This window comes from Dipodomys spectabilis, unplaced genomic scaffold (genome assembly GCF_019054845.1).
Source record: "Dipodomys spectabilis isolate Male_0828 unplaced genomic scaffold, ASM1905484v1 ptg000387l, whole genome shotgun sequence".
NCBI lineage: Eukaryota > Metazoa > Chordata > Mammalia > Rodentia > Heteromyidae > Dipodomys > Dipodomys spectabilis.
Genome location: NW_024871064.1, coordinates 3,226,862 through 3,242,954, shown reverse-complemented (window position 1 = coordinate 3,242,954; position 16,093 = coordinate 3,226,862). Strand labels below are relative to the sequence as shown.

The window sequence follows — 16,093 nt, the reverse complement described above, 5'->3', positions numbered from 1 at the left end:
ATAAATTTGAAGCAGAGCACAAACGTTCCATGCAGCCTAGCATCCAACCATTCTTCATCCAATTTATAGTTTTACCCAAGCGTTTCAGGAGACACTAGCTCAAAGACAATTACTTTCAGAAATATTTTGGTGCCTAAGAATTTGGGTGTTTATCTGACCTTAGAATAAAGCCTTATAAAATACTTTCTCATACCCCACCCCTGTACACCTAAAATGTTAGAAAGCCTTTTATTGCCTTAAGTTGTTTAAAAAAATAAAGATTAAGAAAGTCAGCATAGTACTTCTTTACCCAGTAAAGAAGTACTTCTTTAAAGTCCTGAATGTCACTTACTTATAAGGATGTTATTGGAAGGGATATCTAAGATAAATATTTATCATCTGTCTTCAGGTTCTAAATGCAAAAAATTTAAGTATGAATGTTGTCTATAAACATTTAAACTATATTTCTCTTTTGTCCAGATGCCCCAAATGAAAGAATCACAAATTAGAATGAATGTACTCAGAGCATTTGAGGGATATTTTCTCACTCAGGAATTTGGGGGGGGGGGGGTGAAACAACTCACTTGCCTATATTTCTAGTTTAAAAGTTATTGCTATTACATGTACTAATTTCAATCCTTAATATTCTATTACACTCACAGGTATATTGGGTGAACTTTTTAAATTTTTTGTATATATTTTATTGTAAAATACTGTACAGAGGAGTTACATGAGTAAGGTAATGAGTATATTTCTTATGGAGCATTGTTACCCCCTCCTTTGTTTTTCCCCTACCATCCCTTCCTTCCCCACCTCCCCAACTCCTCCCTGCTCCCCCCACAAGTTGTAAAGTTTGTTTTCAACATAGTGTCTTGTATATCTCATTGTTACAATGAGTTAACCTGTATCCTTGTTTCAGTATTTTGTTATTTCTCTTCCCCTCCCCAAATTAGAAAAAAATGTATATATGAGATACAGAGCACCGGATTCAAAAACAGGTGTTATACCATGGGGGAAAAAACATACAAAATAAAACAAAAAATTCACATGGTACATTATCAATACATTTCGCTTTGCATCATCATATGACCATATGAGATGATGCTAAGTGAAATGGGTGAGTTCTGAACTAAGCAATCTAACATCCTGTCAGTCTACAAGGTTCTACAATGCCAAGCACGCTAATGATATCAGTGTAGGTGACATGTGTGTTCTCTAATTACATTTGCTTTACAGAAGAGGCAACCAAGATTGAGAAATAGTAAGATATATAGCAATAGGACTGGCATTTGTCTCAGGGATTCACAATTTTACTCCTGTCTTGCACTGCACTGAAAAAGGAAGAGATGCAGAGGGGTAGAAGTGCATGAAAGCAATAAGAGTTGAGATAAGGTTAGAAATAAACAGGAAAGACCCTTGAGGGAAATGGCAACCCTCACTGCACCTTTGAAGATTGTGAAGATGGCTAGCTGAAGCTAACTCTTAGTGGACTTTATATGTTGTCAAGAGGAGGAGGTAACAGTGCTCGATAGGGAATGTACTCATTACCTTACTCGTGTAACTGTAACCTGTCTGTACAGTATCTTTACAATAAAAATATATGCTAAAAATGAGTATACATTTACCACATCTTGTTTTAAAATAATGTTAATACTCAGCAGTAGAAGTTCCTACATATGACTTCAATGTATTGCATTGTGCTTTTCCTCTTTTCCTGAGGTTTAGGGGATTGTGATTTTAATTATTGTGAAATAGAATTCTACTATACACTAAAATGGAAATAGACAATTGCTACAATTAAGACTATAAATGGAGAGTAGAAGGGACATAAAGCAAAAAGCTCTGGAAGCCGTGTTCCATGCTACAAAATACTACTGCCCACAGGAAAATGCCATTAAATAGGATCAAGACTCAAGACTTTTAGAGATATATGAATAAAATCATTGCCTGTAACAAATAGCATGTGTTTTATGTACTTGTATCTACCAGAAGATCTGAAATTAATATACTCTGAAATTTCTTTTGCATATTTTCTACATAGTATACTTCATTTTTGGAGTTTAACCATCACCTCGAATCTCTAATGAATAAAGCATATGTCTACAGGTAATGTACAATCTATATACTTGCAGGAACTGGAAAGATAAATGGTACATTTTAGGCAGCACTTCGGATAAAATGGCCATCATACTCAAGAAAATGGCACAATTTCAGATTGGGGCTATATAAAGTATATTTCTAAAGAAGATGTGGGTATTTCAAGTCAGAGAAAAACATGGAAATCATACCAGATTTTAGAAGAAAACTGGATTGAGAAATAGGACTTATTACCTAATTTAGCAAGTTACATAGGCTCTTGTAAGTCAGCTTTCCATCTCTCTCATGAGAATTGATCTGTACTCTAAGTTTCATTCATTTGCTATTATGAACTTCTTACACAGAGACCTCTAGTCACAGTTCATAGTTGCATAAAGACCCAGGAGAGCTTTTCAGAGATAGCCACTTAAATCAGCATGACATATTTTATGGGACTCAAACTGGAGAGGTGACCCTTGAGGCATGTCTTTCACAGAGTGACTTACACCATCTGTGAAAAGAAGGGAATATTTGGTTTTTACACTCTGCCAGTCCTACTCAAGATACTGCAGTCAGACAATCTTCCAAAGTACCTTCACTTCCTATGGTACTAATGAGAGCTAACAATTGTCAAATCTAAAACAAGGGGTTTCAGTGGAGAGTTAGAGAAAAAGAAAATGTTAAAGTAGGCTGTATTCCAGAAACCACATGAATCCTTACTGTGCATTTATTCCCTCTGACAGAATCATTCGAACAACTGGATACTTGCTGTTTATTCTGCACATCAATGCCTGCATTTATTACTGTGCTTCAAAGTATGAAGGAATTGGCACAACTAAATGGGTTTATAATGGTGAAGGAAACAAGTAAGTTCAATTTTGAAAGAAGCTTTTATTGATTCTTCTTAAGTTTCTGTTTCTGTTCATGGATTTTTCTAAAGTCAGTGTCTTTTCATTGTCAAAAGCAACCCATTCATGAACAGTAAAACCCCAGTAGTATGGTCACTGTATTTTTAAGTAAGAGTTAGAAGATATCAATCTCTCTGATACTAGGGATCCATGTGTGCACATGTGTGTTTCCTGGGCTGACTTCTGTTATACATTTCTTACTCAGGATTATGACCAAAAAAGTTTGGAAGCTTTTATGTTCAATATCTGAGTAATAAGAGATTTTTATTATCTCCAATACTGGTGGCTAGTAATGAACAATGTTAATTATTTAGAGGGCAGGTACAATGATTAATTAGTTTACTACTGAAAGGTTTTATAGGTTTATGAGTCAGCTATACCCACTAACTCAATAAAACAGAGCATAAAAAGGATCATAAATAAAATTTGACAGTTAACTATGTAAGTGTCTGGGAAATAAAAGAAACCATTTGAAACACGCAATGCAAAAAAAATCAGGATTGAGTAAATGGCAACTGAGATACTTATAAAAAAGTTTTCTTCATGTAAATATGAAGGCTTGATATAAAGTAGACATTAAGGAATTTCTGTTCCAATGAAGTGACATTGAACATGTTCTAAGGCAATTTCCTTGCAGAAAGAAAGTAAGCCACAATTGAAGGTCAGCATTCCACCCTTGAGGTGGAGAAAAAATTATATGATATAGTAGTAGAGAAAGTATCTTGCAAAATAATACACTACCTACCTAAAGGACACTGGATATGTACAAGGGATTAAAATTTTAGAGCTTTTAACCAGAATTTATTTTTTAAAACTTATGGTTAGAAGACCCATGAACTAAGAAGGACAGAGAGAGAGAGCAAGAGACAGAAACAGAGAGAAAGAGAGTGAAACAGACAGAGAATAAATCTAATCTTAGAAAGTTTATAACCAAACCTATAGGTTCCTAACCAAAATTTATTAATAAGTAATTTTCTTTAGAAGGTGGGTTAAATTTCTTTATGTATTTATTTTGATGTAACTAATTTTACAGAAAATTAATATACTAATTATATCAAATACACATTTACTACAATGGCTAAAATTTGAAGCATTGACAATGCTAAGGATTTTGATAAGACTAATCTTACAATTTTGACTCATAGGTTTACAAGTTACAGCCTGTATAGGCTAGGTCCATTACTGTGTAGCAACAGAAGCAGGAGAAAAAGAGAAGGAAGCTGTTCACTTCATCACAGCCAGGAAGCAGAAAGGAAAAATGTCTACCTTAGCAGGTGTTTGCCTTTGTCCCCTGTCCAGGCCCTCCAGACTATAGGAAGGTACCATTCATATTCCGGACAAGGCATTCCCCACATTGGCAATTCTCTCTTAAAATACCTTCACAGACACCCAGCGGCATGCTCTACTAATCTCTTAGGCATTTCTCAATCCAATAAAGTTGACAAAGCTACTAGATCTCTTATATATTCTTTTTTAAACAGTGACAGATTTCATTTACCTTAGTATTGCCTATCTTTTTATATTTTTCAGATTTACAAAACATAATTTTAACCTGTTGAAGTATAGAAATAAAGTTATTACTTAGTTTTACCAAGTACTCAGCTCCTTGTGATAATACACTACTATGTTTAAAATTAACTCTTTTGCATGAGACACTTTGACCACAAAAATAGACATATTCAATATGATATTTTATTACTTGAATTGATGAAAGTTTCCACACTCTATCTTGTAAATCTTATTACCTTAACTTCAGCAAATCTGTCAAATTCCATTTGTTGAGAAATCTTATCTTGGGAATTACATAAAATGGCACAACCATTTTGGGAAAGATCAATTCATTTCTTTTACAACTAAACATACACCTACCTACAACTGAAAATTTTCAAGCTTAGATATTTACCCAAGATAATTATTTTTTTTTGGGGGGGGGGGGTCTGGTCGTGGGGCCTGAACTCTGGGCCTGGGCGCTGTCCCTCAGCTCTTCAGCTCAAGGCTAGCACTCTACCACTTGAGCCACAGCACCACTTCCGGCTTTTTTCTTTTTGCTTATGTGGTGCTGAGGAATCGAACCCAGAGCCTCATGCATGCAAGGCAAGTGCTCTACCATGAGCCACCTTCCCAGCCCCAAGATAATTATTTAAAATATACAGAGAAAAAAATCTGTATAAGAAAATTTGTAGAAGCTCTGCTCATAATAACCAAAAAACATGAGACAGCACAACTATTCATCCATACATGAATACATTTTTTTAAAGACTGACAGTAAGTGGCACCTAAGTTTCAAGGAGGTCAAAAGTACCTCCATATTTTAGAGTAGTAAGCAGTACCATCATGACAACTCAGAAATATTTTCTAACGGTGGGAGGTTGCTAGACATTATGACTATATATATATATATATACATATATATATATATATATATATATATATATATATTCATCCAGCTCACAAAGAATAAAAGCAGCAGATAACAGCTGGCATTTTGAGTCTTTAATTCTCATTTTCTGCATAGGGAGAAGGAAATATTTCTCTTTTCCATTTCATGAGCTTATTTCAAGAACCTGTGATTGTGTGTGTGTGTGTGTGTGTGTGTGTGTGTGTGTGTGTGTGTAAACTGGGAAGCTAAAGGAATCCCTCTTCCATTCTTTGATGGCAGTTTAATGACCAAATGATCTTATATTTCTAGAAAAAAAGACATATAAATACCCAACAAGTACCTGAGAAGGTATGCGATGCCATTAATAAATATAGAAATGCAAGCCAAAACCACAATGAAATGTCATCTTACCCAAGTTAGTATGGCTGTAATCAAAATGAGAAAAAAAAATGCTGTCAATGATGCAGATAAAGAAGAAGTTCATACATTGCTGCTGAGAATGCAAATTAGAATACCACCATGGAAGATAAAATATTCTTTTAATTATAGACCTACTAACTGTGATGTTATCTTTGTGGCCTTGACTTCAATTTCCCCTATAATTAATGATATTGAGCTTTTCATATTTTCATCTCCTTCTGCAGAATTCACATATCTTCTTTAAAGAAATGTCCATATAAGTTATTTCTCCCTTTTTAATCAGATTGTTTCTTATTTTTGCTGCTGAGTTTTTCCATTTCTTAGATACTCAGAGAGGAAGAATTTCTATGTTCCACTTTAAATTTCTCATGTAAAATTCTGCTTTATTGCTTTAACTTGGAGTTGTGTGTACACATGTATAATTTCATTGTGTGTGTGTGTGTGTGTGTGTGTGTGTGTGTGTGTAGTCTATGTATTTAATCAGCCAGATAGAATCTCCTGGAAAAACTCCATCTGCCTGGGGTGTAGATATTAGAGATAGACACACTTGACTAATTAAGCTAATCCTAGAAAATCAATGTGATGCCTTCTAATTAAATTACAAATCCTATCTTTGGTTGTGTGCCTGTCTGGGTAAAAGACATGGCTGAGAAAAAAATAAAAATAAACCACAAAGCATAAGGGCAGAAAATTTCCAATTAACATTGCAGACAATTGAATATTTTTAAAAAGTTCAAGGCTCATAGTTTAGATCTGGAAAGTCAATGTCAAAATTTTACATTTTACTGTTATTTTTAACATGTGTAAATAAGAAAATGAAAAAAGTCAGAGTGTGTATTTGTTTCTGTTAACACTGAAGTAACCTTGGAAGGGACCGGACTCCCAATTCTTACAATAGAATTGACTATGTAGGGAGAAAATCTAGTCTCTCCCCACTCTTGGACAATATTAGATTTAATAAATCTCCTTAATTTATAGAGATGCACAGGTCCAGAAACTGTGTAAACTATGTAACATAATATTGGAAATTAGAATCAGAAAAGTTAGCTGCAATCCAGTTTTTACACTTCTTCAAGATAGTTTTCTTTGATATCAAGTTCACTATGGCATTAGTAAGTCCAAAGAAGCCTGGTAGGAGAAAATTTTATTCTTTTTCACAGTGATTTCAAACCCTACTAGAGAATTCATGATCTTTTCTGCTCTTTTTTATCATTTATCATTTTTAATTTTTAATTTGCATTTTTATTGTAAAGATACTGTACAAAAGGGTTACAATTACATGAGTAAGGTAGTGAGTACATTTCCTATCAAGTATTGTCACCTCCTCCTTTGTTTTTCCCCTACCATTTCTCTCCCCTACCTCCCCAACTCCTCCTTCACCCCTTGAAGATGTAAAGTTCATTTTCTATTTTTATCATTTTTATTGGTAAAATAGTGTACACAGGGGTTACAGTTACATGAACAAGGTAATGAGTACATTTCCTATCAAGCATTACCTCCTCCTTTGTTTTTCCCCTACCATCCATTCCCTCCCCACCTCCCCAACTCCTCCCTCTCCCCCAAGTTGTAAAGTTCATATTCTACATAGTGTCTTGTACATCTCATTGTTACAATGGGTCAACTGTATCCTTGTTTCAGCATTTTGTTATTTCCCTTCCACTCCCCCAATTAGAAAATGTATACACAAGATGCAGGGCACTGGAATCAAATACAGTGAAAATAGGGGTTATAACTTGGGGGAAGAACATACAAAAGAAACAAAAAAAGTCACACAGTACATTAAAAACAACATTAAGTACATTAAAAACAACGGCAACAAAAATAAAACCTCTTGTGTCTCTATCTTGAGGTTCATTTTGCTTAGAATCATCTTATACGCTCATACATACATAGCTTTTGACCTTTTCTGCTGTTCCTAGACATATACTAATTATTGCAAATAAGGGAAACCATGGGACCTATGTGTCTTGGGCGTAGCTTACTTCACTTAGTATGATTTTTTTTAGGGGGAGTCGGTTGCGGGGCTTGAACTCTGGGCTTGGGCGCTGTCCCTGAGCTCTTCAGCTCAAGGCAAGCTTAATTGAGCTACAGCGCCACTTCCTGTTTTCTGGTGGTTAATTGGAGATAAGAGTCTCAAGGACTTTCCTGCCCGGGCTGGCTTTGAACCATGATCCTCAAATCTCACCCTCCTGAGTAGCTAGGATTATAGGCGTGAGCCACCAGCACCCTGCTTTAATATAATTTTTTTCCAAGTTTTTCCATTTCCTAACAAATGGGGCAATGTCATTCTTTCTGATGGAGGCATAGAATTCCACATTTTCTTGATTGATTCACCTATTGTGGGGAATCTGGGTTGGTTCCATATCTGAACTATGAGATAAACATAGTTGCACTGGGAGCTTTAGTATAGCCTTGTTTGTAATCGTTTGGGTAAATGCCCAAAAGTGGGATTGCTCTTCATCGGGGAGCTCTATGTGGAGCCTTTTGCGGAACCTCCATACTGCTTTCCAAAGTGCTTGAACAAGTTTACACTCCCACCAACGATGCAGTAATGCTCCCTTTTGGCCACATCCCCTCCAGCATCTGTTGTTATTAGATTTCTTGATTATAACCATTCTAACTGGGGTGAGATGGAATCTCAATGTTGTTTTGATTTGCATTGCTTTTATAGCTAGAGAGGTTGAGCATTTCTTCATGTGTCTATTGGCCATTCTTATTTCCTCTTCAGAGAAGTCTCTCTTTAAGTCTTTGGCCCAGTTATTAATCAGGCAGTTGCTTCTTTAAGGATTTATTGTTGGGGTGTTAATTTTTGAGTTCTTAGTATATTTTAGATATGAGACCCTTGTCCATTGTATGGCTAGTGAAGATCTTCTTCCAGTCTGTGGGTTTTCTATTGATCTTGCTAGCTATGTTCTTTGCCATGCAAAAGCTATGCAATTTCATGCACTCCCATTTGTCCAACCTTTTCTGATTTGTTGTTTCTGGGCCTTTATTAAGAAAATTTCAAACTGTGCCATGGAGCCCTAGAGTTTCTCCTATTCCTTCCTGTAATGTTTTCGGGGTGTCTGCTTTGACTTTGAGGTCTTTGATCCATTTGGAGTTGATTTTGATGCAGCGTGATAGATAAGGATCTAGATTTAGTTTTCTACGGTGTGTAACCAATTTGGCTAGCACCATTTACTGAAGAGGCTTTCTTCAATTCTATTTTTTTAGCTCCTTTATCAAAGATTAGGTGACTATAGGTCTGTGAGCTCATTTCTGCATCTTAGGTTCTATTCCATTGATCCTCAGGTCTATTCTTGTGCCAGTTCCAAGCTGTTTTGATTACTATGGCTTTGTAGCAGAGTTTGAAATTTGGTATTGATATTCCTCCAGCACTGTTCTTTCTACTAAGAATTGTTTTTGCTACCCAGGATCTTTTATTGTTCCATATGAATTTTTGGATTGCTTCTTCTATTTCATTGAAGAATGAGGTTTGGATATTGATAGGTATCACATTGAATTTGTAGATAGCCTTTGGCAGTATTGCCATTCTCACGATGTTAATCCCCCCAATCCAGGAGCATGGAAGATTTTTTCACTTTCTTAGTTCTGCTTTAATTTCCTTTTTCAGGTTTTTAAAGTTTTCATCATAGAGGTCCTTCACTTCTTTAGTTAACTCCTAGGTATTTTATTTGGGGGAGGGGGGGGCTGTTACAAAAGGAGTTGCTTTCCTGATTTCAGCTGCACTCTTCTCATTATTGGCATACAAAAAAATCCATTGATTTTTGAGGGTTAATTTTTTACCCTACTACTTTGCCAAAGTTTCAAATCAGCTAGAAGAATTTGGGAGTGGAGTCCATGGAGTGCTTTAAATTCAAGAACATGTCATCTGCAAAGAGGGAGAGTTTTACTTCATCTTTCCCTATTTGGATCCCCTTTATATTTGCAACTTGTCTTATTGTTCTAGGTAGGCATTCTAATACTTAATTGAAGAGAAGTAGAGAGAGTGGATATTCTGTCTTGTTCCTGAATTTAGAGAAAATGGCTTTAGCTTTTTGCCATTAAGTATAATGCTGGCTGTAGGTTTGTCATACACAGCCTTTATTATATTGAGGAATGTTCCATGGATTCCTTATTTTTCCAGAGCTTTCCTCATAAAGGATAGAAGGAAAAGAGAAGACAGATAAGGAATCAGGAAAAGCCGGGTGCCGGTGGCTCACGCCTGTAATCCTAGCTACTCAGGAGGCTGAGATCTGAGGATTACAGTTCAAAGCCAGCCCTGGCAGGAAAGTATGTGAAACTCCTATCTCCAATAAATAAACAGGAAAAAATAAAAATTAAAAAATGAAATCCTTAAAAAATTATATAAGTGTAAGAAATAATACTATAATTAAGGGAATTAAGGCTGAGAGTTTGTGAATTATGAATATCTGACTTAAGCATACGCACAATGAAGGATAAGGTCTAATAATCGAAGATGATATATATCTGGGGATGAACAGAACTGCAATTAAGTAAAGCAAAAATACAAAAGGACCAAAAGCAAAAAGAGCAAAAAGAGGATTAAAAAATAAAATAAAATAAAAATGATGAAAAAAATTTAAAACTTTTTTTTTTAGTTTTTAAAAATTAGGTAGAAAAAAAAGAGTTCTTCATTTATTTTGCGGGGAGGGCGTCTTGTGTCTCCCCCGTGTCCGTAACCAGTCTCTTGGTAGAGTCTCTGGTTTGCTTGTGGTGTTTGGTTTTCCTGGGGTTTAATTGGTTTGTTTGTTTAAGCAGGTAGAAAGAAGCTCTGCCTTACCAGGGACTTTATGACGTTCCTCCCAGGCTAGTTCAGTGGGAGGGCGATCTGCTTTGAGTATCACAAAAGAAGGAGATGGCTGTTTCTTCTAGCTTGGAGTTGCTGTGATGGGGCAATGTTCTGGGTAGGGTTGAGGCCTGTCAGCAATCAGTAGCTTTTCCCTGAGGGGTTAGCTCCTGAAACACTCATGCAGCCCAGCCTGGAGCCATTCTCAGGATTTATGTTTACTGAGTTTCAATTGTGTTTCTTTTACCCCTCCAGCTGCTGGGTCTGGTGCCTAGCTGCAGTGGGGAGGGGCAGCCTCTGGCTCTGTTTACCCAGTAAAGAAAGTTACTCTTCCAAGGGCAGAGCTTTCTCTGCCTGGGAAACAACTTTCTCCTGAGGTGGAGCTGAACCCTGCAGGTCAGGTTCCTTGGACCAGTTGAATGGCTCCTATTGTCTTCTTCCTAGGCCTGAATTAGGAGCTAGTTGCTCGGGGCCAGTCATTGTAACTACCAAAGATAGAGTTCTTCTCCAGTGGTGGGGGAGGGGCTACCTTCCCACCGTTGCTTCATGAGAAGGAAGAATAGAGCAACCCGTCAGACAACAAGAATCATGACCTCAGATTACATCTTTAAGAAATCTCCAACCTTAGCCTCTCCAGCTAAGGACCATCACGGAACATAGACAAGTCATCTCTGAGCAACCTTTCATAAACCCTTCCTTCATGAAATATGAACATAATAAAATGATTGTTTTAGACTACTAAATTTGGGGGGAAGTAGACTAAAACTTTCCTGGGGTTGAATTGCTTAGTCATTTCACAATGTTTATTAAGAAGTTTACATTAGAAAACTCCTTGATTAATAAGAAAGTTGTTATAATTTAGTAGTTATCGATGCTCCCAAACAAAATGATATCTCATAACCTAAAAAAGAAAATATTCAATGAAATAAAAAAGAAAATATGTATTTTCTTTTTTATTTTCACAGGTATCTGAGATGTTTTTATTGGGCAGTTCGAAGTTTAATAACCATTGGGGGCCTTCCAGAACCACAAACATCATTTGAAATTATTTTTCAACTCTTGAATTTTTTTTGTGGCGTGTTCGTGTTCTCCAGCTTGATTGGCCAGGTGAGTTGATATGAATCCCTAGGGTTTTCATTTTTGAAAACTAGAAAGTACTTGTAAATTTTATGGAGAAAATAATTAAATTTTGCCTGATGGTTCTTCTTTCTTGCCCCATCCCTCCTCTTTGCCTTTTCTTCTTCCTTTTCTTCTTTTTTCTCCCCCACTTCTTCTTCCTACTTTGTCCCTACTATCTTTCATTTACTTTAATGACAGTAAAGACAACATGCTTAAATCAGCATTGTCTTTTCATTTCTTAACCATTAAATCTATCAGAAAACCTGTCAGCAAAGTTCATTACGACTTTCAGAGAAAGAAACAAATTGAGATACAATTCCAATGAAAAAGTAAGTTTGTTACACTCATAGGTCTCAAGAGGAGGAGCACATCACTCTATGAGGAGTGAGAGGAACTGGATCAACTAGGGAAGCTCCAGGACAGGGGTAGGTAAGGAAAGAGAAGCAGGATTATGGCTAGCTAATGTGAGTAATTTCAAGAAGCTTTGATTGTAGGACTATTTCAATTTCTATCATTCTTGGCACGGGGTGTAGAGAGATAGTGGCCTGAATGTGGAGCCCATTTGAGGACCCTATAAAGAAGAAAGCTGGGAATATCAGCTCCTGAATTCATTTGTATATAGATGACCTTCCATGGAATATGCATCACTATCTCTAGGAATTATATAACCATCAGATAGGCAAGAGGTCTTCAGATATACACCCATACAATTCAAAAAAGGAAAATATGGAAAATGTAGATAAACAGGATGTGGTAGTTCCACCCTAAACAAGTTAATGGACTGGAAAAATAAGGTGTAAAGAAAATTTCATTTGGAAAATATTTTGTTCCTTACTAAAATTCCCTCAAGTATTTATACCAGTGACTGCATCCTAAAACTAATCACTTTTTAACTGCAAATTTTTTAACTGAACTATTTGTTTCTATTGCAACTCATAGAATCTGATTGCTCATTGCTCATACCCCCATATTCTTCTTTAGATTGGGCTAAGACATGAGTCTCAATTCCTACACCAACACAACTCAAGATTGCTGATGGATAACACATACATTATTCTGATTATTGCTACAAAAACCCTTGGGCCTTCAAAACCAAATATGAATGCTTTCTTGTCTTTTGTCTCCAACTAATGCTCTATTAAGTCTCCCAAGCCAACCCACAGTATTCTAAGTCTCCTTGCCTTAGATGACTGGTTATATATAGTTAGGTACCAGTTAGGAGTAACAATCTCTTTTGATTGTAGAAGGTTTTCAGAAAGATAGATACAGTGGGATTGTCTACATAGCTCTTCAGAAGATACTTTTGAAAGAGAGAACTTATTAATGCTTTAAAAACGGAAATTTAGAAAGACATTACAATATAAGTCATTATTTGAGAAAAAAAAAACATATAGTTGGGGTTTTTTTCATAAGCAGAAAGGCTCCATAGCTACTAGATGAATGAGCAAACTTGGCATGAAAGTGAGGCTCTGGCTTTGTTCCTATTATAAACCCACACTCAAAGCAAATTTACAACCACTTTCTTCCCTCTATGTGAGAGGAAGAGTTAAGCAATATATCTTTTTTGTGCTGAGACCTTAAAGATGAGCTTTTAACCTAGAGTGGGTTTTTATGGCTGAGTTATAAACATCCAAGAACTAAACCTGACAGTTTCTTAAGTATTGTCACAGCAGTAGAAGATGCTTCAGTAATTTCAGCACACTTCAGCTTCTGCTGAATGCAGTGCCTTAAGCATGATGAGATTTGATTTCATCTGTCTAAACAACACAAAGAGAAACACAGAGGTGGCAATTTCGTGATGAAGTGAGTCTGTGTAGTACACCACATTGGATAATCTGGGAGGAATGCTTGCAGTGTGAGATTCACCAAAATGAACTAGCTAATTCCTCCTCACCTTTTGTTACACAGTTCTCAAATATGCACAGGCTATATTGGTTTCTAAATATCAACTAACAATTTCCTCTGTGATATACATGTGTATAGTCACCTATACTATATGACTGAGTCCTCACAAGTATGGTGATATGGCAAGTCTTATTGTTACCCAATATTTTATGGAAAGGGTATGACATGAGGATCCAATAGCAGTATGCTAAAAAATCAGGAAGCTAAGGAATTAGAAGCTGGAATTTGTCTTATTAGTGCAAGTCAGTTGGAGAGGCAGGTGAATGGAGAGAGAAGTTTGGAGAAAACAGTCATAATATTCAATGTATGTATGTGAAAAAGGAAGCAAGCAACTTGTAAAGTTGGAATTGGAAGAGATGGGAAAAGATGATGGGAAGGGTGACACTGATCAAGATACATTGTATTCAAATGGACATGTTGAATTGAAACTCCTTTGTACAGCTACCTAAAGATAATAATAGTAATAATAATAAAAGGATATGTAAAAACACTTAATTCAACTGCAAATTTAGTAACTTTCAATTCCTCTGCTGGATTCAGAGTGACCATATTTGTGATTTTAGATGAGAGATATAATTGGAGCATCAACAGCCAGTCAGAACAACTTCCGTGTCTGTATGGATCATACCATTGCCTACATGAACAATTATTCCATTCCTCAAAGGGTACAGAATCGTGTTCGAGCTTGGTTTGAATACACATGGGATTCTCAAAGAATATTAGGTATGTATGATAGATAATTGATTAAATTCTTGTAAACCTAATCATATAAAAAATTATGTGAAGTAAAAAAGAAGATGAATTAAAAATCAAAATAATTAAATGGTCATTAAGATATTAGCTTAATACCATGGGAAATGTTTTCTTAAATGATGAGTTATATTTTGTTGGAATAGATAATTCTTGAAAGAGAAAACACTTATTCAGTCAGTATAAACTTTGTCGGTCGTTGGGCTTGATCTCTGGGCCTGGGCATTGCCCCTGAGCTCTTCAGCTCAAGGTGAGCGCTCTACCACTTGAGCCACAGTACCACTTCCGATTTTCTGGTGGTTAATTGGAGATAAGAGTCTCACGGACTTTCCTGCCCAGGTGGCTTTGAACCATGATCCTCAGATCTCAGCCTCCTGAATAGCTATGATTATAGGCATGAGCCACCGGTGCCCGGCTAAAAGTAATCTTTTTAATCTGAAAATTTAGGCACATTATAAGAGACAAGGAAACAGCAGAGGCTCCTAAGAAATTTGATCAAGGGTACAGAACCAACAACTAGCCCACTGTAAGCCAGATGTGCACCTGTTCTCCAAACCCTTCCTCTTCCTGCAAGCCTCCCACCTTTCCCGTGAAAGAACATAAACACTCAGGCCACACTCTTCTAGTGCAGGGCAGAGTTGGTTCTAATTAATAGTGTCTACAAGTTATGGCACAATGCTGGAGTTAAAATATTTTATATTAAAAGATATGAAGAGAATTGAAGATAATATGCTAGTTAATAATTAAATACAACATTTAATGTAGGCTATAAAAATAGGAATTAGGGCCAATGAGACATTTAAATAAAATTACTGACTCTAGGACAAAAATAAGATTCTTAGGTTACAGACATACCTAAGAGGGGCCAGGAGAGTGGCTTAAGTCACAGAATGCCTGTTTAGCACTTCTAGGGTTCTGAATTCAATACCAAGTATCATTAAAGAGAGAGACAGAAACAGAGACAGAGACAGACATGGAACAGAGACAGAGATAGACACTGTTCCAAAAAAAAAGTACTCAATACCTGACTTACATAATTGTAATCTATCTGTATATCACCTTTACAATAAAAGTATTTTATAAAAGAAACAGACATATATTCTTAAGCAGAAGGGACCCACTGGTCATTCATAATGGAACTTTCTGTCACTCACTCATAAGATATATTTCATGTTTAGAACCTCCCCCTAAATGACTATGATTAAGCATAGTTCTCTCTTGAACAGCTACCCCAGAGAGCAGTTCAAGTGGGGACAAATCCTCCAAAGCAACAAGAGTGCTGCCTTGACATTTGTCCCTTGATCAGTTGTAGCTAGTCCAACCTAGGAAGTAACTAGAATAATACAGCCCTATGCTGTTATGCTTATATATCCAGAGTGATTTTTCTCTTTTCTAAATAGATATAAGGAAACATAAAAATTAATCAACTCTCATAAACCCTGGGTATACTAGACATTAAGCAGAGGCAGTTTGTTTATGAAACTTTTTGTCAGTCTGAAGGCCCCTTGTTTAATTCACATATAAAAATCTTTAATATAAAACAAAATCTGTAATGTATTCAGGTTCTTTATTGAGTGAATAAGCAACTAAGTAACAATAATTTGAATTTACTCACTTAGTACATTTCTGCCTTAGATTCTGTTCCCAGCTGAGCCACCTACTAATTATGTGCAATCCAGCAAGTCACTTACAGCCTCTCTGGGTTTTAGTTCTTTTTTGTTTTCCTTCTGTCTGCAAGGTAGCCAGGAGAACGTTTACCCTCAGGGA

The 16,093-nt window shown here is 36.2% G+C and overlaps 1 protein-coding gene across 1 annotated transcript in view; it reads left to right on the top strand.

The window, feature by feature from the left end:
* The window catches only part of Cngb3 (cyclic nucleotide gated channel subunit beta 3), a 118,782-nt gene that overhangs the window by 59,851 nt on the left and 42,838 nt on the right, over positions 1–16,093 (top strand). Inside the window, exons 8-11 of the mRNA XM_042667306.1 lie at positions 2,021–2,085; positions 2,799–2,921; positions 11,518–11,659; positions 14,140–14,299. Coding sequence (XP_042523240.1) covers positions 2,021–2,085; positions 2,799–2,921; positions 11,518–11,659; positions 14,140–14,299 — 490 coding nt within the window. The remainder of the gene's footprint in view (positions 1–2,020; positions 2,086–2,798; positions 2,922–11,517; positions 11,660–14,139; positions 14,300–16,093) is intronic.